Consider the following 24,408-nt stretch of genomic DNA (forward strand, 5'->3'; position numbering starts at 1 on the left):
CGTCCTCCACAGAAGTGATGTCAATGGAGCCATACAAGTCCCCCTCAGCGTGCTGACGTCTGTTTTCTTCTTTTCCACGTCTCAACGCGGATCCGGAGAAGCGGTTACCTCTGGCCTGTTTTTGTTTTCAGGCCTTCTCGATGTCTTTTGGTGTTCGGGAACAGTGTGCATTGCGTTCGTGCTTCAAGGCGTGTGCGACCTGTACGTGGCAGATGTTGGCGACGAATCCAAACGCGATCTGTATGTGGTGCTTGGGAGTGCGACGCCTGCTGGCAGCTGAAGCCAAAGTCCCTGCGGGAATGTCGTATTAAGTTGTTGTCCGCCTGGATGGTCCGTTCGGAGGCCTCGCGCCGCAGGTCTCCCTCGTGCTGGGGCGTTGGGTCAGGACCGGTCATGGAGTTGTTCCTGCGGACGTGTTCACCTGGCGCAGGTAAACACTGGAAAAAGTCACATAGGTAGTCGACCCGCTGCTCCCAGTCTCCACCGGGCCCTAAGGAGTCGACCCCCCCCCCCCTACCATTTCCATTGGCTGGGGCGACTAGGACCCAGATGGAGGCGTATTCTCGGGCCTTAGTGGCCATTTTTGGGTCACCCCCTCTCCCTGGCACACCTTTGGGCCCCACAGAGGGGGTAGGGACTCAGATCGGGACTTTGCCGGCGGGTTCGTCTTCGGCGCCGGTCGAGTACCGTGACTCCAGCTCCAGAGTCGCTGCGACGTCGGGACACGGCCCGGAGGGGGTCCTATTCGCACGTCCAAGCCTGCTATGCCATCTCCGCACAGCCCTGTGAGGCAGCCTGCCCCGCACCGGCTGAGGCTGCAGCGCAATTCTTGACTCCGAGTCGACTGTTTCTCTCCGCAGGTTCCCATCGCGGTGGGGGTTAAGTCGATGCCGGTCCGACACTGTGTAGACGAGGCTCCTTCGGGGATCATCAACGTCAACGCCGTCTCAACTTCTATCGCCGCCGGTGTCATCCCCGGCTGTTCCTCGGTTGGTGGAGGATGAGGAGACCCCTGTGTGTTTGCCACCCCCAGGGTTGTTTTGCTTTCTCTCAAGGCTGGAACCCATGCCCTGGCAGGGCCTTGGTTGTCCTCGGGCTGTGGAACATCAACAGTTTGATGGACGGATTAGCCTTCTGCCGTCCCCTACGGATGGCTTGTCGCCACCCAGGGTGGCCACGGTGGCTAGTGCGGCGTTTGCTAGGGCGGTTCGTAAGGCTACGGATATTTTGCAGATGCAGCCACCCTCAGTCTCTCTGCCCTCTGATCCCTTGTTGGATCTACTCCACCAGGGCACTGTGGAAGTGGAACCTTCGTTGCCTTTTGGCGAATCGTTATACGACACTCTTCTTGGGACTTGGGCGTGACTCTCTTCGGGGGACCCTGTAGATCGTGCTATGGCACATCGCCATTGCCCGGCTCCGGATGACCCCGTCTGTTTGTCCCTCCATCCTTGGGCTCAAGGGCTGGTGCCCCCCCTTCGTTACTCCCTCCCACTTGGGAGTCTCGGTTGGAGTCGTGTGGCCGTCATATTTTTGTGTCCACAAGTGCAGGCCTTAGATCCCTGAACACGTTGTGCGTGTTTGCATGGGCTACTTCAGCCCTTTGGGACTCGGTCGGGCGCCTACTTCCCTCTCTTCCAGAGGGTCCTCGGACTGACCTGGATCGGTTGATCCGTGGTGGCCCAGTTTTCCATTCGGTCGGCCATGGATACCACTGATTCTGTGGGTCGGGCTATGGCCAGGTCAGTTGCTCTGCGTCGCCATGCCTGGCTTTGTGATGGCTGTTTCCCTGCAAATGTTCAGGAGCGTCTTAGGGATTTGCCATTTGATGGGGTCACCCTGTTCGACAGACATGCTGACTTAGCGGTTCAACATCTCATGTCTGGGTTTCCATGACTTCCATGGTTTCTAGTCCTTGTTGCGGACTTTGGCTTTTAGTTCAGTATCATCACTGCTTTTTGTGATATCCGTCTCTGGGTTCAAGGCGTTATTTCCCTGACAGACTGCACGGCTATTTTGCAGTTTTTTGTCCTTTTACTGCAGCTGGTGAGCTGTTTCTGCATTTCTTTTTGAGTCCTCTGCCTACGAGCTCGTCTCGAGGTGTCCCTTGCTTTTATAGGGATGTGCCATACCCTATGTGGGGTACTCGTTGGCTATTGTATAGCTACTGTTCCTTGCACAGGAAGCTTCAACAGCTCCTGTGGAGTCTTCTTAGGGTACTTATTTTCTGTCAACGCTGTTCCTACTGTTGTAGGACATTCCCTCTGGTGAACCCCATGGGGTTGGTGCGGCTCTCTCCTGGGGTTTATGCGTTCTAGTCTACGGTAGGTCCGTAGCTCTCTTTTGCCTCTCTGGAGGCACAATTCCCCAAAGTGGTGTTTGGTTTCTGCCACGCCTGGCTCTCTCTGGCGTGTTCTTTCAGCTTTCGGTGTGCTTTTCTGCCTGCGTTGCCTGTTTTAGATGTAGACACGTGTCCCTTGGGGGCTTGTTGGTCTGTTCCGGAACAGTTTCTTCTGTGTTCTGTGTGGATTCGACATCCGTGTACACACAGGATATGTTCGCTGTCACAGGGTGCCGGCGGTGTACCTTCTGTCCCTGTCTTGGCTGCGTTCTATTCTGGTGGTATTGTCTACTCTCAATTCCTGGTGCGGGTAAGTGTTTACGTCTTCTTTCATGGCTCAGGCCATGTGGTGTTTTTGCCTATAGGCAGTGGAGTTTCCGCCAGCTAAGTCTCTGCTGTGCGTTACCTTGTACCCTATTTCCATGTGCACTTCCCTGGCCGGGACTCCGGTCCCTTTGCTTATTGCGTGCAGGGGTGCAGGTCCTTTTGCTTTTGGCCTCTACAGATGTTTTCTGACTCACTGTGGCCTAGTGGTTAAGGTCTGTCACTCTTATTTCAAGGTTATGTGTTCCACTCCAGGTGTTTCACTGGTTGTGAGTTAACAATCATAACTAAAGGCACTGTTGCTTTCTTTTGTATGTTTATGGTGCAAGTATTCTTCAGGAAACTCGTTGTCATTATGCAGTGTCTGTATATACTTTTTTCTGACAGACCTCTGTCTGTGTATTTCTCACTCCTTCCTTGTGAGTGTAGTGGGTGGCCTGTCTTGCGGGAGGCCATGGTTCCTTCACTGGGGGGGGGGGGTGGGGGGGGGGGGAAATGCTGTCGCTTTTAGGTGTCTTGACATTGTTGTGTCCTGCTATGCTTCACACCGGTGCCATTGGTGCCTATTGTGCGACTTCGCTTTATCTTGGGCGTGCTCTTCGAGTTCCTCCTTGATTTTCATTTTTCCTTCATTTGTTCATATATACGTCTTTGTGTATATGTCATGGGTTATACACACAGTGAGAGTATGCATACTAGGTTTTCCTTGCCCTAGTATCGGGGTTTTAGCCCCAGATTCTATCTCTCTCTCTCATATGGGAAAGAGCACTATGTGTGTACCTGGCTTTTGCCAGTTTCTCTTCACCGTTTGTACCTCTGGGTACGGTTGGCTGGTTGACTGCCTGGTGATGTGCCAGCCTCTTTGCAGCTGCATGCGTGCTGTTGGTGCTCCAATTTCTTGGGCTTTTGCAAGGGGTATGGTTTGGTTCTCACAGTACACTGTCTCCTTGTGTGTAACATATCATCCACATACCTGTATCTTCTGGTAGTCATGACTCTGTATATCTCTGCATGGTGACATTTGTCCCCTCACATTTCACTTTTTGGCATCCACTGTGGTGTATGTTCAGTGGGTGTGCTCTGACGATGTCATACTATCTTGTCCCTTTCTCTGGGACTCTGTCTCCTGCAGATCCATGGGATCCAGTGCTCAGTTTAACTTCTTTTTGCAGAAGTTTCTAAACTTTCTTCCATTATGCACTGCCCTTTCTGGTTCTTTCTCCTTTTCATCCCTGTCTGGATGAGAGAGGTCTCATACCATCCTCTGACGGATTGTGGTGCCTTTGCCTCCCCTTGTTCATGCTCCCTTACAGGGATTCATAGGTCTGGTGTCAGCCGCGCTGGCACTGGTGTTCCCACCGTGATTAGTCAATGTTATTGACGGATCAGTTCTCTTGCAACTTGGTGGGTTTCGGTCGCAGACTCTCCTCCAATGGGGTATGGATTTGGTATCTATTCTAAGTTAAGGAATCTGCCGCTAGATATCTCTATCAGATGAATGAGTTACTTCCCTTCGGTAATGATGCCATCTGGTAGAGACACTGTCTAGCCGCAGAGTCCTTAACGCCCAGTTATCCTCCCCGCTCTGTGAGGACCTTTCCAGGGGGGGGGTTCACGGCTCTTCGCTTTGGTGGGATTTTTCCTGGTGGGGTGCTCTGTTCGCTCCCTTCAGTCCCTTCAAGTGTGGAGTGCTTTTTCAACATGGTGTTGTTTCTCATTCTATGATTTCTTATCATTGTTGTTTCAAATGTTTTTGCTCCTTTTTTGGCACACTGTTCCTATACTCTCGCAGTTTTTGTAGTGACTCCACGTTGCGGCGCGGAAAAGTTTCACAGTAGAAAACTGACATCATCACACCAAGGGGTAATTATATGGCTCCATTGACGTCACTTCCGTGGACGACATCAGGACGAAGCCGGGTGACGCCGCCCCCCCCAGGATGCAGAGGTACTGCTTGGGAAAAAGATTCCGGATCCAGTCTGATGCCTGGGGATATTCTAAGTTCAGGAATCTGCGGCTAGACTGCGTCTCTAACTAGATACAACGTTATCAAAGGTAAGTAACTCGTCTTTTATGTAGTATTCTGTGCCATCAGACTACCTTGGGTAGAGGCAGATCTTTTATGGGGTTCTGCAGTGTGCGCATCCTAAACGTTTAGCGTAAGCCAGGTATGTACATCCTCAGAATTACTGGGTAATATAAACAGTACAAGACAAACTGTATCCTTCCCACACCCCACCCATGCCAGATCCCAAATGCTACAGGCAAAATCTTCTCCCTGTTCCGCTCCCCTCTATTTCCCTTCCAGATATAACCGTTTTCCCAACAAAAACCAACTGGTATAAACCAATAAGACCCAGGTGTGTACCATAGGCGCAACTGGCAGCTTCCAGGTTGGAAAATTTGGCATATCTATAGCGGTTGTGGGACTATGATCTTAACATATACAGTAGGAGAGAAATTGAATGCAATATCAAAGTTGTGTTAATTATCACCCTTTGCACCTGTGGGTTACTGTGGAGCCATGCTGTGTTTTTTGGTACTTTATCTGATGTGTGACCAGGTCTCCGCAGGCATATATAGTTGCTGATTATCAGAAAGAAGTGATTGAGTGCCTTCCTTTGCGGTCATTGTTTATGTACAACTTAACAGTGCTTGGGAAATGTCACAGCCTGTTGGGGTTAATTAAAAAGATGTTGTTTTTCTTTAATGATAATACGTACCCTGGCTGGATGCTAAATGGTGTTGGGTATCTCCAACCATTGCAGCTTTTTCGTAATTGCACGGTATGCTCTTCTGGCCTTCCTGGACTGCTAACATGAAGTCAGAGTAACACAATATCATGTATCATCTATACTGCAGCTCATTTTTCTCTCTGGCCATTTTTAGTGCGTTTCCCTGAAATTAAGGAGTCTGGCAATCATTGGTCTAGCCAGGGCTCAAGGTAGGCGATGGGCCTATAGCAAGCAGTGGATGATTTCCACCACAAATAATTTGGAGACTCTTTCAGAGCCAAAAGGTCATGGTGTTGGTTTTCAGCTTTTATTAGAGTAAGAACTTTATCCATGTGTGCACATTTTCTGTATTGCTAAGTAGATTGTCCTCTGAAGCCAAGATCCTCTGTTCTGCGTCATCCAGTTGGCTATTTTTGTTGCCCTGGCATCTATCTGCGTGTTGAACACATCTATTTTCTTATCGCTGAAAGTGAGACTTTTTTTTTTGTTGTTGCATGATTGTGAGTAGTGTTTTAATGTTGGGCTCTTCTGAATCTCTTTGTGTGCCTGTGATTAAAGTGCCCCTAGGCTGTTTCAGGATCTGGTTGTCTACTGATGCATCTCTACTTATGGTAGCTTGGGGTCTATGGTTTTCCACACTCTCTAGGGTGCGGAGTATTGTAGGCGTAGTGGTCTCTTACGTGTCCTCCAGTGTTTATAATACACTACACAGGGAGCCTTGTGGGAGTATCCGTCGTTATACCACTTATTTTGTGCATGTCCGTGCCCTGTCTGGGCATATACACTCTGCTTCCCCACCACTCCCCAACCGATGCAGAAGGCATTTTAGTCCCACAGCCAGGGGCTGAGTGCTGGTCTAGCATGAGGGGAGGGACTCTCCTATGCTTTGTACCAGTATTAGGGTGGTGGTCTCCCTGGGCTGCTGCACAGTGCCCCAATTGACTGTGAAATATCCAGGCAGTGCCAAGTGACAGGACTAACAGCCCTGATCTGATAGAGGTTTCTAGCTGCAGATTCCTTACCTATGAATTTCCCAGGTGTCAGACCTGATTTGGAAACTTTTGCGTTAGCAGTACCCCTATGCGCCCTCGGATGGCTCTATTTGTCTCTGTGTGGCGTTGTTGGCGCCGGATGTGACATCGTAGCCACCTATAAAGGCACTACCCAGGCGCGCGGACGTCAGTTCTTTTCTTTCCCTGCTAGTTAGTGCTGATCCGGAAAAGAGCTACCTCTCTGTCTCTTTTTGACAGGCTTCTTTTTGATGTTTAGTCGAAGATTTTTTCTTGATTGTCAAAGGAATGTCCTCTAGAAAGATAGGGTTCAAGCTGTGTGGCGCCTGTCACCGCGCCATGTCGGTTACCAACCCGCACCTTGTGTGCTCATGGTTTCTCAAGTGTGACCACAACTCGAAGTCATGCTCGGACTGTTGGGCCATGGCGCTGAAGGCTTCGAGGGAACAATCCATAAAGCTGCTTGTGGCCTCGCAGTCGACCCCAGCTAGTGCGACTCCTAGGAGTGTTCGATACCAATCGAGGAGAAGGTCGTCGCGGGACTGCTCCAGGAGCCCAAGTCGTCTTCATAGCACTCGAGGTACTCTGGACACTCAGGGAAGAAGCACAAAAAGTAGTAGTAGTTTAGAAGAACTACGCCTCGTCCGTCAAGGATTGACAAGACCAGTGGGGAACAACCACAGTCCAGTCACGGTTCTATGGAGTAGTTGCCAGGTCCGACTCTGCGCCTCCCCCTGTTTCCAGGAGCCGGAGCAACCCCAATGAGATTAAAGAGTTTTATGAGGCCATGTGCTGAACATTTGAGCGGGCCGATCCCTCCAGTGCTGCTTCAGGCCCCAAGGGTCTGAGGAGACACCATGAGGTTCCACGTCTACTGCTCCGGCCTCTGCTCCAATGGGGTCTCATGGATCCAATTCCGGATTGGCGCTGGTCATTTCGTCGATGGTGGCATTGCGGCGGCACACCTGGCTGAGAACATCTGACTTTTCAGGGGATGTCCTGGCTAACCTCCTTGGCATGCGCTTCGATGGGACTTTTCTCTTCATAGAAAAGGCAGACTAAATGCTGGAGCGCTTCAAGGAATCGCTGGCTATGACCAAGTCCTTGGGCCTCTCACTGACACTTTGCTCCCAGTCTGCCTTTTGTGGCTATTGAAGGGGCTGTCAACTGCGCCAGCAAACCCCCCAGCCACCATCCTGCGCAGGCTTCCCTGTTGTGCGAGGATGTGGGTACGGTGCATTCTGATCACTTGGGAATGGTAGCTAGAAGTCATCTAACTCCAACCCGCCCCCCCCCCCCAGCAACTGCATCCTTTATGTCCTCCTAGTTTGATTCTGCAAGACCATGGGTGCCCATTTGAAGGGAGAATCCAACATCTCCCCCACTGGCAGTCCATTACATCGGATAAACGGGTCTTGCAGATCATTCAAAAAGGTTACTCCCTTCTTTTCCTATCTTTCCCTCCTCCTTTACCGCCAACTCAAGAACATCTGGCAGAGGATAATCTAGTCTTATTCCGAGAGGACGTTACAGCTCTCCTGGCCAAGGGGGCTATAGAGTGTTCTAATACCAGAAGTACGCAGTTTTTGTTATTCCTGCTTCTTTCTGATACCAACAAAGAACAAAGTTTTTCAGCATATTCTATACCTCTGAACCCTCAGTCTCTTCCTCAAGAAGGAGAAATTCAAGATGCTCACTTCGGTTCAGGTATGGTCTGCCCTAGACTGAGAAGACTGGCTGGTAGCGTTGGACTTGCAGGATGCGTATTTTTCACATCCCCATCCTGCCAGCCCACAGGCACTTTCAGTTCACCGTGCTCCCCTTTGTCCTTACCAGTGCCACTCGTTGGGGTTTTCAGTCTTCCCCTACCTCGATGACTGGCTGTTGAAGGCGGCCTCAGCCCAGACTGTCATCTCCCACCCACAGACTATGGCAGACCTTCTGCATTCACTGGGGTTCACTATAAACATGCCGAAGTCATGCCTGACTCCTTCTCAGACACTAGCTTTCATCGGAGCTGTTCTGGACACAGTATGTTTTCAGGCTGATACTTCCAAGTAGATAGTACAGGAAAGTCCTGTTATGATACCGATGTTTCAGCCTCTATCTTGGATTTCGGTGAGAATGACTGAGGCTGCTGGGCCTCATGGCCTCCTGCATTCTGTTGGTAAATCATGGCAGATGGCATATGCGAGCTCTGAAGTGGGACATAAAGTTCCAGTGGGGGCAACATCAGGGGAATCTCTCTGAAGTGGTCCAGATCTCATGAGGGAACTGCAAAGGACATGCAGTGGTGGCTATCGAACCGCGATTGGGTCAGAGGCATACCGGTCTCCCTTACCCAACCAGATCTCACAGTAGTGACATATCTGTCACTTCTGGGATGTGGGGCCATCTGGAGGAATGGAGATCAGATGCCTCCGGGGAAATCCAGACTCCACATCAACCTGTTGTAGCGCTGGGTGATCCGACTAGCAGTGAAGGAATTTCTTCCCGCAGTCAAGGGGAAGTTAGTGCAAGTGTTCACTGGCAACACGACCGGCATGTGGTACTGCAGCAAGCAGGGCGGGGTGGGGTCGTGGACCCTTTGTCAAGAGGCCCTGCATCTCTGGACATGGCTGGTACAGCAGGGCATAACCCAGTGGTTCAACACCTGGCAGGTTTTCTGAATGCCAGGGCGGGCAAACTAAACCATCGATGCCTTGGGGATCATGAATGGAGTCTCCACTCCAAGGTAGCACAACATCTCCATCAGCAGTGGGGAGAGCCTTGGTTAGATCTGTACGCCTCCATAGAGAATGCACAATGTCAGCAGTTCTGCGTGTTGGACTCTCCTAGGCGGCTAACGCTCTGCAATGCTTTACGTCAAGAGTGGTGCTCAGGCCTCCTGTGTGCCTTTCCGCCCATACCACTTCTGCCCAGAGTTCTCAAGAAGATCAAGAACAATGTGCCCAAGTCATTCTTGTGGCTGCGGACTGGGCATGGATGGTTGGGTTTTGTGAGCTTCTGAAAATGAGCATCCATCCTCCGATCAGACAGCCCCTTCGGAAGGATCTTCTGTTGCAGCAGAAGGGAAGAGTCCTCCACACAAACCTGTCAACTCTCCGCCTCCTTGCGTGGAGATTGAGCGGCAAATGTTGATAACTTTTGACCTTCCTCCTGAAGTTTGGAAAGTTATTCTGGTGGCCAGGTGGCCCTCCACTAGAACAGAATACTTCTGCAATTTGCAAAAATGTCTAAAATAATGTACATAGAAGTCTATTGACCCACTCTGACTCTTTTTTAGGTCTCGCCTGACGCAGCGCATGCGCTGGTCTGGCGAGACTTTTTGTGAGGGCTCAAAAAAGTGCTACCGCTGTAGCCTAGAGCTACAGTGCATGTGCGCGGGTACGCGCGCCTCACTTTCGCAGCTGCATGGCCGCTTTGATGTTTCATCGCGATTGCGATCACTTTCGCGGCCGCACGGCCTCTTTGATGTTCTCCGTGAGCCCGTTTTTTTTCCTCCTGTTTATTACTTCTATGTAGTAATGGTGGCACCCGTGCACCGCCATTACTACAGAGTAGTAATAAACAGAAATGAGCATTGGCATAGCCAATAGGTCTCGCTTTTGGGACCTTATAAGTATTTAGTTATGCAACTGTTGCATGGCTAAACACTTATAAGGTCCCAAAAGCGAGACCTATTGGCTATGCCAATGCTTGTTTGATATTCTTCTCTGTATTCTTACCCTTGCCCAGCAGCGCTGTGCTCTGGGCACGCTCAAGGGTTATCTTTCTGTTCTGTCTGCTTTTCTGCGGCTGCCTGACCAACCCTCCTTTTTTAAGTCCCCTATTGTAAATAGGTTCCTGAAAGGGCTTGTATATATGTTTCCCCCTTGGCCTTTCATAATTCCTCAGTGGGATCAGAACCTGGTTCTCACTTACCTCATGTGTTCTCCCTTTGAGCTGTTACACAATTGTCCTCTCCCGCTGTTTACCACCAAGACAGCCTTTCTAGTGGTAATAACATCTACCCGGAGGGTGAGTGAGCTGCAGGCCTCCCTATTTTATGGTATTCCTAGACAAGGTGATGCTTTGCATTCAGGCCTCTTTCCTACCTAAGGTGATGGCCATATTTCATTTGGGACAATCTGTCACGCTGCCTGCCTTTTATCTCCACATCCCTCTAAAGAGGAAGAACAACTCCACCGTCTGGACCAAAAAGAGCATTTTTGTTGTAACTTGACTGCACAAAGAGTTCTGGGCGAACATCCACTCTCCAAGGGCTATGTAGGGGCCAAAAAATGTCAGGCAGTTTAGAAACCAACCCTTTTGTGCAGGTTATTCTCTGTATCAAGATCTGCTACGCCCTGGCTAAAAAGCAGCTCCTGAAGGCTTGCGGGCCCATTCCACCAGGGGAAAAGCTGCAACCGCGGCGTTGGCTTGTGGTGTTGCAGGCCTGGACATCTGCCAGGCAGCAACATGGGCATCCCTGCACATGTTTGCCAAACACTACTGCCTGGACAGTCGGGTCCTCTGGGATGGACATTTCGGTCCTGCAGGACTTTTTAGTTCAGTCAATCTGTCTGCAGCCCACCACCTGGATGCTATGGCTTTGGTATCTATTAAAAGGTAGGGAATCTGCAGCTAGAAGTCTCTATCAGTTAAAGTTGCTTACCTTCGGTAACGCATTATTTGGTAGAGACAATATCTTGCTGCAGATTCCTTACAGACCCGCCCATGCCTCCCCGCACTGTAGACACATAGGGCTAGGTTGCTCCTTTTTCAGGGCCCTAGTTTGGTCACACGTTAGTCAGTTCTCTTCATGGCTCTGCGCTTCTGGTGTGAAAAGTCACAAAGCAGCTGACGTCCGCACCCCTGGGTGGTGCTTATATAGGTGACAGCGACGTCTCATTCGGTGCCGACAATGCCACGTGGAGCTGAATGGAGCTACACAATGGCGCGTAGGACTACTGCTCACGCAAAAGTTTCTGATCCAGTATGGCGCCTGGGAAATTCAAAGGTAAGGAATCTTCAGCCTGATACGGTCTCTATCAGACAATGCATTTCATCCCGCCAATGAATGTAAAATGTTTGCCATCATTTGCACATTGTTATATAGCCTGGAGACGAGCCCATGAATCTTATTTTTACTCTGTCTTATGGTATTCTTAACTGAGGAAAAATTTCCTGTTTTATCAATTTTATAATATTGACTTTCTATCATGTATTGGATTGTGCTTTTATGACACACTGTCGAATAAAGCTTTTATGACTGACTATCAGACAATGTGTTACCAAAGGTAAGTGACTTGTTCTTTACTTCTAGCGTGATGCTCTTGGACTGACATGGGTTACTGTAGTGCATATATTAAAACCTTGACAACCTTGCTGTACTAGTTCTTTATGGTGGCTGCTGATCTTATGTCTACCAGTGCTGAGCTGTTTCCATCCTTAGAGCGAGTGTTTGCAGCACCGCCCTGCTCTCCTATGCATACTTGCAAATAAACCCAATTCAGGCATGAGACTCCCAATTTATTAAGCCCAAAATGACTCAATTTTGTCTGCCTCTGGCTGAAAATATTCTGCTTCAATGAAAGTCTAGAGGGGAAATACATTCTCCCAATTAATATTTTTTTTCCCAACTCTCCCACTTTCCTCTTCTACTAACAAGTTGGCATGTATGCCTATTGCATCCATCAAGTCACTTATTGTTTACTCTCCTGATCGGCGTTCAGGACCAGCCTCTTCCCCGCCACCGCCCTCCCTCCCTGCTCATGCTATTTGTTTCTGGCATACTATCTCATACTGCTGCTAATGGCGGCCGCCATTTCGTTACCCCTTTCAGAGGCAGCAGTTGCATCGCGAGGCAGCACTCTAACCATTTCCCAGTGAGAATCACCTGTACCAATCCGGCCTCTTGGAAGCGTGAAGCCTCAATCAGTTTTTCCCCGGGTCAGATCAGCATATTTGCTGCATTTATTACTCATTGTTATGTCCCGTCCGTTGCGGGATCTTGGAGCTCATGGGGCCTTTTTGGCCTCTGGCTAAGCGCTGCCCCCTATTTGTTTGGTTTTTTTTGTTTATTTTTTTTGAAAGAATAATACTTCTGCTTCATTAAAGATTTCCAATGTAGTCAGAAGTCTTTGTAAACTTATTGGACTACTTTCCAATACAAATATAAAGGTCATTGTCATACAGCAGTATATTTCAAAATCTAAAACACAGTTTTGGGGGTGGGGGGTCACCATTAGACACTTGCCATACCCTTGTAACAACTGGTTAAGTACAAATGAAATAGACCGGTTTGCAATTTTCAACCTTGGAGTGATACATTTTAAATCAGGATTTTATTCCATCTGTTTTCCATCATGATTTACCTGAACCTTTACCAAGATATTTTTATGAATCACCTCTTACTATTGGAAGAGCCCTGTTGCAATGGGCAGCAGATAGTTTTGCCCATAAATTGTTCCGATCCATTGTCTTGCCAGTCTTTAAATAAATGAAGAAGACTTTAGAAGGAACATTACTCTCCCAAGTAAGCTGTGATTCTGTTGCTCCTTGATTGATCACAATCTTTCGTCATACAAAGTGGTACCATAAATCTCCCTATTGAGACTATGTTAACTCATGTGTAGTTATAGCCCAAAAAAGTTAGTAAATCACCACGCTTAAGATTGTCCTAATTCCCTCCAATATGATGTTCTCCCAAAGTCATCAGACTATTAGACCTAAAATTACTACCTTTGGAATTATTTGTGCTATATGCTGATCATAAGTGTCATATGTTCAATATAAGCAGGGAGGGGGCGTCCAGTTTTTTTGTGATAGACTGCACGTTGAGACGAGAATTTCCCCTACATGGTATCCAATCCTCTGCACTAAGTGGCCGACTTTCAATAGCTGGTAACCTAGCTTTTGATTTTCTGAAGCCTCACACTTCCCTACTGTGTCCAGAGCTCTAGGCCTGTTCATTAACATGAATGAGGTTCTTGAGACGTCCTCTGACCTTGAGGAGGCGTGACAAGCATGCTGTCATCTTACTGACATTGGACTAGTCCATGTCATGGGTTTAGCATTAAGAGCATGGTGGCAGTGTACCATGTTTTGTGAATCCCTAGTAGTGAACGTTTTAATCTGTCACTGGAGTGGAGACTACGCCTATAAAGTTAAACTTGTGTGTGCTAACCCAGATCCTAGTGCTAACATCCCAAGTGTGTGTATGTTGTGCGTGGGGCCTGTGTTGTACATGCATTATGTGTATGAGTCGGCTAGATTAAGTAAGGCTGCGTGTTACTGTGTACAAGATTGGAGGATGTTTGTTTTAACAGACAGTAGAAGTGTATTGCTAACATTCATGAATCTGGATAGAGGAGGCCTAGATACTTAAGTGCGGTCAGAGGAGACAAAACTACTTTTGAAATTTAATTATGCCTTTTACTGAGAGGAGCTGCTGATCAGTCTTTGTGTAGCACTGTCATTTGGAACATGGTGGGGTGAAAGATGATTGCAGTCTACGTTGTTCAAGGGGAAAAGAGACCCTTTAGCTGAGTCCAACCTTTTGTCTTTTCCTTGGTTACTGTTCAGGTGTGGCTGTTAAAAGTCAGGTACATAGAGCTCCCACCTCTTTATGCCTCTCTTGTTAGTGCTCCACGCTGAAGATGACCTTGCAGTGAGAGGCATCACAGTACACATAGTCTGTGTCTGGAGGGCAGCTTGGAAAAGACATTTGTAAGGAAAATCACCCAAACCGATTCTGAAATTGCAGACAGCAACTCCACGTCTCCTGCTTGCTTTAAAAGTGGTACCCACTGACCCGGTAGTTCGATTTAGGGTTCTTTTTGACCAAGGACTGGAGTGCTCGGCAGAGTACTCTGAGTACTGCTGTGCAACTATAAGTGCTATCAGCCTAATAGCCAGGTTTCAAGAGATGTGGAAACATTGCCTAAACGAACCTTACAGAGCCACAGCAAAGGCTTTTTGAGCAGGAGATTGAAGTAGATACCAAAGAAATTGTATGCAGAACAGTTCATAGTAATTGATGTGGATGAAACAAATCTGATTTGCTCTTTGAAGGCCCGCAAGAATTATATTCTGGAGAATATATTGCTTAAAAAATCTCAGAAGAGGACATATAATTCAAGACTGAGCCTACACTTAAGGCACATGTAACACAAACTGTTTAGACACCACCATCATCATCACTGTCACAGTCAAGGACTTTGACAGATAAGACATCAAAACTAGGTTTCAGGAAGAACATCAATGTGATTATCAGCTGCAAAAAGTTGCTAAACTTCAACTGAACAATCACTCATAGGAAGTTCAACCTCTGTAAAGGTGGTCTCCTTAAATAAAAGTTTAAACCCAAAAGGAGGTTTGAGCTCCAAAGTAAATTTTGATTCAGAAAGGATCCGAGTCAAGAGCAGCCTTGAGAACAGGTTCACCCACCATTGAAGTTCAGTCTTCTAAAAAGGAGCATTGTTTAAAAAACAAATCAATGGGAATGGAGATTTCAGCTCGGTGAAAACAAAACACCAGTGTTATTCATTCCACAGACTATCAGAAAGTAAATGTAAGGGAGAGAAATACATAAAGACCCGCGGACTGGTCATACAGCAGCGCAGTAGATTCCCACTGGAAGGCACTTGTACCACTGAGTCAGCGAAAGAAGAAACATAAATGATGATTTTAAGAGGCTATTTCAGTGGCCAAATTGTCCAAGAAATGTAAATCTCTTACGATTGTCAACTTATCCACATTCTACACCTAAATCCCCTTTACAACTGCCTGAACATAATCTGGGGCCTGGAAAGAAGCAGAGGAGTATGGACAAGGGAAAGGTGAAGAGCAGAATTATGCTTAAAAAAATCACATTTTGCCAAAGTAAAGCTCTTTGAATGCTTACTTACCCCCATCAAAGACTCACTAAGTGCTGGGGCATCTTCATATCAAGCATTCAATCAAAGGACACCCTTTCATCACAAAGTTACCATGCAGTAGTATAGGAAGAAGACAACTTTCTGATTGAGAATCCGACTAGAACTGTGAAAACAAATCGGTATCCCTCTACAATGAAGACTATTGGCCTGATTCACATAGATTACTTTTTGATATTCACAAACTCAGTGTAAGTTACTACTGAAAAAAAAAAACATTTGATTAGGTCTACACATGGCCAACCACTTGTACTGGAGCACCCTCCCAAAGAAAATATTGGTGGTAGGGAGTTAAAGCAAAAATCCACAAAGATGATACAAAGTTAAATAATGTACTGTAGTTCAAAATATAAATGAATATAACTGAACCTTATGATTTGATTTTAAAATATTTTACTAACCTATTTTGAATTTAAAAAGTACATTACCAATACTTACTAATATAAACTTCAGAAAAATACGTTTACTTAAATATATTTCTTTGAAGTTTTAATTCAAAATAAATAGTGTAGCATTTTTTTGTGTTTTACATTTAAAGTAACCAAATTAAACGTATTTACATTAATATTTTACATACAAATATATTTAATATTTATATTTTGAACTATTTTAAATAATATATTTTATTTACCATTATCTCCTCAGTGGTTTTATTTTGACTCCTTACTTTCATTACCTCCATTATTTTTCAAAGTGACGGTATTGCAGTACCAGTGGTGGGTTATGTGTAGTGCTGGACGTTCTACAAAAGTGTAAGTTAATACAAACGTGTACGCTACTACAAAAGTGCAGTTTGTGAATACCAATAAGTAGTAAAATTACTCAAAAGTGCAGTTTGTGAATCGGGCACTATTTGTTTTAAGATATCAAAACTATATCCTTTTCTTTATGAGCAGCGAGGAAATATGAGGAAGTACAAGCAGACTATGTGGCTTTTCATACCGTCAGAAAGCTTGATTTCATCATGAAGTGAATGAACCTTCTTCAGATGAGTACCATGTGATTGCATCAGTACATCTGTGAATTGGTGCACTGCCACTTCACAGGCATTCGTAAGCAGATATGATTGACAGTAGTGGAAGGAAAATAGCTTTCCTTTTTCCTGAACTCTGCAAAAATAGAGCACAGGATTCAGTGAAAGACTTTCAAATGTGGGCTTTTGATGTGTTTTGGATACAGTGGCTATAGCCGATATAATACAAAACAAAATCACAATTATGTCCACTTGTTGGGTACAACCATCAGCAAATTTGTGGTGAAAGATGATCTGACAGCCCACCGGTGGTTTTGTAAAACATTTTAGAACTGATATACTTGAAAATGCAGAAACTTCATTAAAAGTCACAAGCAATTCATCCTGATCAAGTGGCAAGCACCTCTCTTAAACTGGTTCCTCTATCACTCTATAATATTATGGGCAAATGCATTCGTTTTTTATGTGAAGCATACAGTAGCATGTGAGAGATGCTTCTGTGACACAAATAGTAGTCTGCTGTCCATCCATAGTTTTGTTTCAACGTAGTATTCATATATGAACATATTTAATTTGTGTTACAGAAATCTGTGGCATTCTGTAAAGTATAGAAAAATTTTGTTAGTTCTTAAAAATGGTCAATAAGCTGGGCTTTTACCCAAAAATGTGCTGCAAATGCAGTTTGACCCCAAGAATATCCCCCCCCTAAAATCACCTTAAGAGATAATAAATGAATAATGGTCCCTTCTGCTTTGTTAGATGTTGAAGTTTTGAACTCGCCTTCACAGTTTTTTTTACATCTGGCTTTTTAAACAATACAATACAAAATGTGATATAAATTGCACCATTCGACTTTATATTATCACATTCCCAACACTCCCATGAGAGGATTAATGTGACTCCCCATGATTGCTGCTGAGTGCAATGTCTGTTTTTTAAAAAAAAATGTAATGCATTTTTCAAGGGATACTTTTTCTTCCCGTTAAGTTCTTCTTACTTTTTTGTTAAATGCAAAAGTGCCAGTGGTCTTAGAGTTGCTAGGTAAGTACTGTTTTTTCACATAAAGTGCATAAGAATGTGGGTTACATTTCCAATCTGTGTATAATTCTCAAATAATGCTGTCTGAACACAAGTGATATGATTTGAAGTGACTATGATGGGTATTTTTCGATTAGGTCCAGATGCTGTGCCCCACCTTATGTCCATTTTCTTTGTCTTATTTGCTCAGGAGTTGCGAAAACCCAGTTATGCGGAGATTTGTCAGCGAACCAGTAAAGAAGGACCTACTTTGCAAGCACCGAAGGAGCAAAAGCAGGGCACTGTTTCTGCAGTTTGTGGCAAAGAAGAAAGGAAACCCACTGAAACTATGTTAGAAAAGCCTAAAGAACCTCTTCCTGTAAAGTCACACCCCGGACGACCACCCAAAGACCAGAGAAAACAGCTAGGACGCAGATCCTCGCCCCCACCGCTTGGAAAACGATTTTTCGTGGACCATAATACACCCCCCAAATCTCCTCAATGAAGGGGGACATTCTGAAATATTTACTTCTCACATTATGCCATGTCTCCAACTCAGTGAAATGAATGAGTTGCTGGTTAGGCGCTTGAAGCAGTATTGGCTGAAATGGAATGCCGGTGGGTTATTGTTTTTCTCCCTAGGATACAGGCTATGTACCTGCCTCTTGGTACCAGTACTCCCTTCTTCAATGATTCATTGTATTGAAACCTGATCTGTAGGTTTGTGCTTGATTGATTGGAGAAAAAGACACAGCCTAATTTTGAATAAGAAATCAATTTTTCTGCATTTTATCACATTTTTCTCCTTTGAATACAATATTAAAAAACAGAACCATGTTGATAGATTTTTATAAATGGATTGCCTACAAACATGGTAAATGTCACAATAGAAAGGGAGCTACAGCAAATGACACCTGTTTTTTTAGTGCAAGAACAATTGAGATATGGTTTTGACATACGCAAAGAATATCCGTTAATGTTTCCTTGTTTAAACTGCTGCCAGTTGTAAGGAAATATTCTTGCACTTAAAGGTTAGGCTCCTGTGGTTGCTTTAGTCTTTTTGACCTTAGTTTGTGTATTATTACTTTGAGAAGAGCAAGAGCACCTTAATGGATGTTTTTTAGCATCTTGATCGTTTTGAATAACTGCAAGCTTGTAACCAGCTTCTCACTACAGAAAAAGGACATTCTATCAGAAGTACAAAGCACATTGTTAATAATTAAAATGAAAATGGTTAGAAGTTTGTGGACCTTCTGGTTTACCTCCATAATGTGTGTATATTTTTTTTTAACTCATCCTAAGGTACTTGTGGCAAGAGGTCACATCTTCTAGTCCAAATAGCATGGACGTCTTCCTATTAACGCAAGCAGTGGTGGCATTTTTCAGTTTTGAAAGTGCTGTCAAAATAATATTTTTCTGGTTTGCATGGTGGAGGGAGAGGTCTCTGCTGTTATTTCATTGGATGGGTATTCCACAAAGTGTTTACTTTAGAAGTGATGCTTTCTGAAGGACAGGAATGCACTAAATTGAGGAAGATTCTAATAAAGTTGAATCTAAATTATTTTTTTTAAATGCCTAGTAGAAAGGTTTTTTTGAGTATTCTGAATAGCGGGCAGTTTAAATGTGTGACAGCACTTCCCGTTTACTTCGACAGTACCATTTGTTCCACACATTGTTTATTTAAACAGATGCTTTTTTAAAGAGAATTTCCATCCAATATTTAAAACTTGAATTTTATTTAAACTTGAAAAATGACTTTGCCTTAACTTTTGTATAAGACAGCTTAGAGTTAATTAAGTCTGACCCCCTCTCAAGGGTTGGCATGCGTTGAATACAGAATTACTCGGTTACAGTATATATCTATTGTCACTGTTTTACTGGGTAATCGTACTGTAGTGCAGGAACTAGCATCCGATTTTGTAATATAAATTAAAGATCTCAGACACTTGATCTTTTTCAGATTGTTGAAAATTCTGTAAATGCAAATAGTCAATACTGTATTAAATATGTGCACTTGGAATTGTGTGCTTTGCTTGTACAGTTGTAAATAATCAGAACATATAAAAAGGTACCCTAAGAAATAAATCTGATAGAAATTATTGTTGATATATTATAAATGTTGCTGTTGAGCTGGATGTAGATAAACTAAATGTTGTGGTTTGACTATTACTTTATTTTTATTTTTATTTTGATGTGTTGAACTGACTGCCGCTTCACTGAGAACATGAAATGGAAAGAAATTTTAAAGGCCTCATTCCTTTTCTTTAGTATCCTATTGTGCATTTTAACAAAGAAAAGTGGGTTATTCAAATGTAAATAGTACCTGGTGGCAATATAGATTTGAAGCCATTCAGATGATCGCAATACCATTGAATATTTTAAGTGTTCCCAGTTTGCTAATCCACCCCAAAAACTGCCAAATAACCCATAACCTTCATCTCACCGCTTTCTAACAAGGGTGTAGTGAAATTGAAAAGTTAATTTCCTAAACTAATATTTCAGTGCCTGTAAGGGAAGTATGGCATGTCATTAGCTGGCCACTTTGAAAATGGGGTGTTGAATTCTAAATCGATTAACCAACTGTTTTGTGTTTTCTGAAACGTTATTTTTTTGTTGTAAATATGGCCTAATTAGGTAAATGGTTTCTAAAGGAGCACATTGAATGCCATCATACATAGTCTATCGCATCCTGTTCTGGGATGAGCATTTAGCAGGCATTCAGACTTTCCAACCTGGGTTCAGTGAACATGGCAGTTACGATTTGACACGTTTTAAGCTAGCTGTGATGATTTGGTTTGTCTGCTAAGAAGTTCTAAGATTAACAGCTGCAAACACTAATAGACCATGGTCATTTACAGCACAGATGTACGGCTGACCATGTTAGCCAGTTGATACATTGTCGGATAATATCTTGAGATCAGCAGGAGGTGTTTTGTTCTATTTTCTGCTGCCATTTGTACTAGGTCAAGACACTGTCATTGCTGCTTAGCAAACAATTCTGTGGCATAAAGAATTTAAGCCTAGCTCTGATGTTTTACTAGATTTCTTTGTTTTTTTATTTTAATAAAGCAAAATGACATGCCAAATCGCTGTATCGTACACATAAATCTTTGCTGCAGTTGTTTCTAAGAGTTCAGATTCAGGCTGGTGAGAAATAAAATAGAGTTGCGCATGCTGGTTGTTGCTATGCTACATTACCTTCAGCTAAATGTGAAGCAATAATAACAAATGCCCCTGCAAAGCCAAATCTAATTGGGGTTGCAAATAAAATAATTATAATTGTTTTTGTTAATTAATGGAAATGTGCTGCGATGGAATTAGAGTTGGCAAACCTGTTGGGTTTAATTCAGTAATTGTGATCATTATCAGACTAGTATTAGAAAGCCAGCATTGGAAAGGTTTCTTTAATGAATAGCTGCAAATAGTTTGTGAACAAATCCTCTACCCGTGGCATTCATAATCCTGCAATCTACCATTACTTAAATAAGCAGTATGATGTGCAGTCTTGGTAGTGTTCTTTGTTTTGAGATTCTGTAAAGGGGTTCTTATTTGTGCTGGTGATGCAGTGTATCACAAGAGCATCAAGCTGAATGTAATGGTGCATAACTGTCTGTATCTCCTTTAGCTAAATATGGTTTGGGGGTTTTATGTGCTTTGCAACCTGTTACACTAATAGCAGCAGACAATTGGAAGTGGAAAGTTAGTTAACAGCTGCCGAGTCATGGAACAAGAATGTAATCTGGAAGCTTTTTGAGGGACTTTAATTTTGTTCTATTTCTTCCATTAAGACTGGAATCAAGCTTATATGTAAACTACTTGTAATTTAAGTTTCCTTTTTGTGTCATACAATGTAAAATTGTCTAATTTGGAAAAATGTAGGTTCTGAAAAATAAAGATTTAGGCACTGTTGATTTTTCTTGTTCTTTCAACTGTGTAAGATTACAGCTAACACTAATAGGCACTAGTAGACATCAGTACATAGTTGTTTTTATTAATGTACTGAGATTACCTGACAAGATATTTACTGTTTTTCTTAAATTCCACTAATTTGTCAGTAAAATGCGACTCTGCCTGATATATCTCTTAACATGGCCTGAAGCATAGGACCAATCTGCGATTCATATGCTCCCTTCACCAGCATCATCAGTCTGGAACTGCCAACCTACCACCTGTCCTCCAGGTCCAGATTAAGCAGGGCCTGCAATTTGTTATTCACTGAGATCTCTCCAAGGCGAATATTAGTGTCACTTGCACTGCCTATGTAGCCTACTATATTTGTGTCTCCACTTTTTCTGGATTTCCAACTCAAACTCCTGTGCTGTTGCCCACTTGTGTCATAACCTCCCCAAGATTGTCCTGCCCTTGTTGATGCCCTTCATCCTTGTTGATGCCCTTCATCCTTGTTGATGCCCTTCATCCTTGTTGATGCCCTTCATCCTTGTTGATGCCCTTCATCCTTGTTGATGCCCTTCATCCTTGTTGATGCCCTTCATCCTTGTTGATGCCCTTCATCCTTGTTGATGCCCTTCATCCTTGTTGATGCCCTTCATCCTTGTTGATGCCCTTCATCCTTGTTGATGCCCTTCATCCTTTTTGATGCCCTTCATCCTTGTTGATGCCCTTCATCCTTATTACTGCACTTCATCCTTATTGCTACCCTTCAGTGACTGAACCTTGAAATACGATCTTAGAGGGGGGTAATATTTGATAGAGACTTCTAGCTACAGATTCCTTACCTTAGAATTATTCCCAGGCGTCAGACTGGATCCTGAAATTTTTCGTGAACATTATCCCTGCACCCTGGTAGGTGTAGTCGTTAGGCTCCATGTGGCGTCATCCGCGCCAGAGGTGACGTAAAAGTGCCTATATAGGCCTCACCCCAGCTCCCTCACGTCCGTTATTTTCTTTTCGCACCAGACAGTGCAGATCTGGAGAAGTGCTACCCCCAATTTTTGCCGTTCCTTTTTTTGACCCTTTTTTCGAAGATTTTTGAGAGTTTTACAGTGGGCCACGAGCACTTTCAGATTGCCGTGCTCCCTTTTGTACTAAGCGGCGCCCCTTGGGTGTTGACCAAGGTGATGGCGGTGGGTTCAGCTCCTCTGCAGAGATCAGGGGTTGCCAGTCTATCTAGATGACTGTCTGTTAGAGGCAGGCTCGCCCCAGGCAGTCTTCTCCCACCCCCAGATTACGGCGGACCTCCTGCACTCGTGGGACTTCACTATCAACGTGCCAAAGTCACACCTGAATCTCTGTCAGATGCTCCCTTGCATTGTAGCTTTTCTGGACACAGTGCAGTTTCGGGCTTATCCTCCTCATCGTCAAGTCAATGATATTCATGATACTGATGTTTCAGCCTTTATCCTGGATTTCTGTGAGTCTGAGGCTGCTGGGCGTCGTGTCCTCTTGCATCTGCTTGTGACAAATGCTCACTGCCATATACATGTTCTGGTTTGGGATCTGAAGTTCCAGTGAGCACAGCATTAGGGGAATCTCTTGGACATGGATCAGATCTAGGAGGAAACTGCAAAAGATCTGCATTGGTGTCTACGAACCGCAATTGGGTCTGCAGCAGACCCCTCTCCCTTCCCCAACCAGATCGGACGGTAGTGACAGATGCATCACTCCTGGGATGGGGTGGCCATCTGGGAGAGGTGAAGATCAGAGTGCTCTGTTCTCCTGCAGAATCCAGACTCCGCACCAACTGGTTGGATCTCCGAGCGATGCGACTGGCATTGAAAGCCTTTCACCCTCCATCAAGGGAAGGCTAGTTCACGGACAACACCAACGCCATGTAGTACTGCAACAAGCAAGGTGGCGTGTGGTCGTGGACCCTTTGTCAAAAGGCTCTGGACCTGGTTGGAACATCAGGTCATATTTCTGGTGGCTGAACACCTGGCAGTCTCTCTGAACGCCAGGGAGGATGAACTCAGCCACAGATGCCTAGCAGATCATGAATGGCTTCTCCATCCGGAGGTGGTGCAAGTTCTCTTTCAGCAGTGGAGAAAGCCTTCGTTAGATCTGTTTGCAACTGCTAAGAATGCGCAATGTTAGAGTTTCTCCGCACTGGAGATTCCAAGGCGGCTCTTGCTCGGAGAAGCTTTTCATCTCCAGGAGAGCTCAGGCCTCCTATAAGCCTTTCCGCCCAGACCACTTCTGCCCAGAGTTCTCAAGATCATCAGGAACAACTGGGCCCAAGTCATCCTTGTGGATCCAGACCGGTATCGCAGAGTATGGCATCCCGAGCTGTTGAGCATGGCAAAAGTTCCTGCGATCAGGCTGCGCCTTCGGGAGGATCTTCTGTCACAGCAACAAGGGACAGTTCTCCACCAAACCTATCAATGCTCTGCCTTCATGCGTGGGGATTGAGCTGTCACTGTTGACAGCTTTCGACCTTCTGCCCAAAGTCTGTAATGTTATCTTGGCAGCCAGGCATCCCTCCACTAAGACGGTATACGCCTGCCGTTGGAGCAAGTTTGTGTCATGGTGTGCGGAAAAATAGGTTGATCCCCTTTTTGCTCTTCTCTCTGGTGCTTCTGTATTCCATCTTTTGCCCAGCAGGGCTTTGCTTTGGGCACCTTAAGACGCTATCTTTCTGCCATCTCAGCATTTTTGTGGTTGCCAAATCAGTCTACCTTGTTAATATCCCCTATTGTACATAGATTTCAAAGGTCTCCAACACATTTTCCGTCCTTTACCCTCTATAATGTCTCAGTGTGACCCAAGTTTAGTACTCACTTATCTTATGTGCGATCCCTTTGAGCCGCTATCCAACTGTCTCATCAGTCTCCTTACCATCAAAATGCCTTTCTGGTGGCCATAACATCTGCCTGGAGTGTTTGTGGGCTCCAGACTTTGTCATCTAAGCCTCTGTACCTCACAATTTTCCCCTGACAATCTGGTCCTTTGCACTAGAGCTTCCTTCCAAACACGGTCACTCCCTTTCATGTAGGCCAATCCATCGCCGTGCCTACCTTTTTCGCTCCACCGCATCCCTTCAAGGAAGAACAACTCCACCGACTGGATCCAAAAAGAACATTGTTCTACCTTGACCGTACAAAAAGGGTAAGGGTGAACGACCATCTCTTCG

The 24,408-nt window shown here is 45.0% G+C and overlaps 1 protein-coding gene across 3 annotated transcripts in view; it reads left to right on the plus strand.

Annotated features, from left to right (window-relative positions):
• Nucleotides 1–21,230, plus strand: part of LARP4B (La ribonucleoprotein 4B) — an 843,857-nt gene extending 822,627 nt beyond the window's left edge. For all 3 annotated transcript variants that reach the window (XM_085631918.1, XM_085631912.1, XM_085631914.1), the window contains one exon: nt 17,533–21,230. In XM_085631918.1, coding sequence (XP_085488044.1) covers nt 17,533–17,826 — 294 coding nt within the window. In that variant the 3' untranslated portion in view covers nt 17,827–21,230. The remainder of the gene's footprint in view (nt 1–17,532) is intronic.
• Nucleotides 21,231–24,408: the final 3,178 nt, after the last annotated feature.

Source organism: Triturus cristatus, chromosome 10 (assembly GCF_964204655.1).
Source record: "Triturus cristatus chromosome 10, aTriCri1.1, whole genome shotgun sequence".
Classification (NCBI taxonomy): Eukaryota; Metazoa; Chordata; class Amphibia; order Caudata; family Salamandridae; genus Triturus; species Triturus cristatus.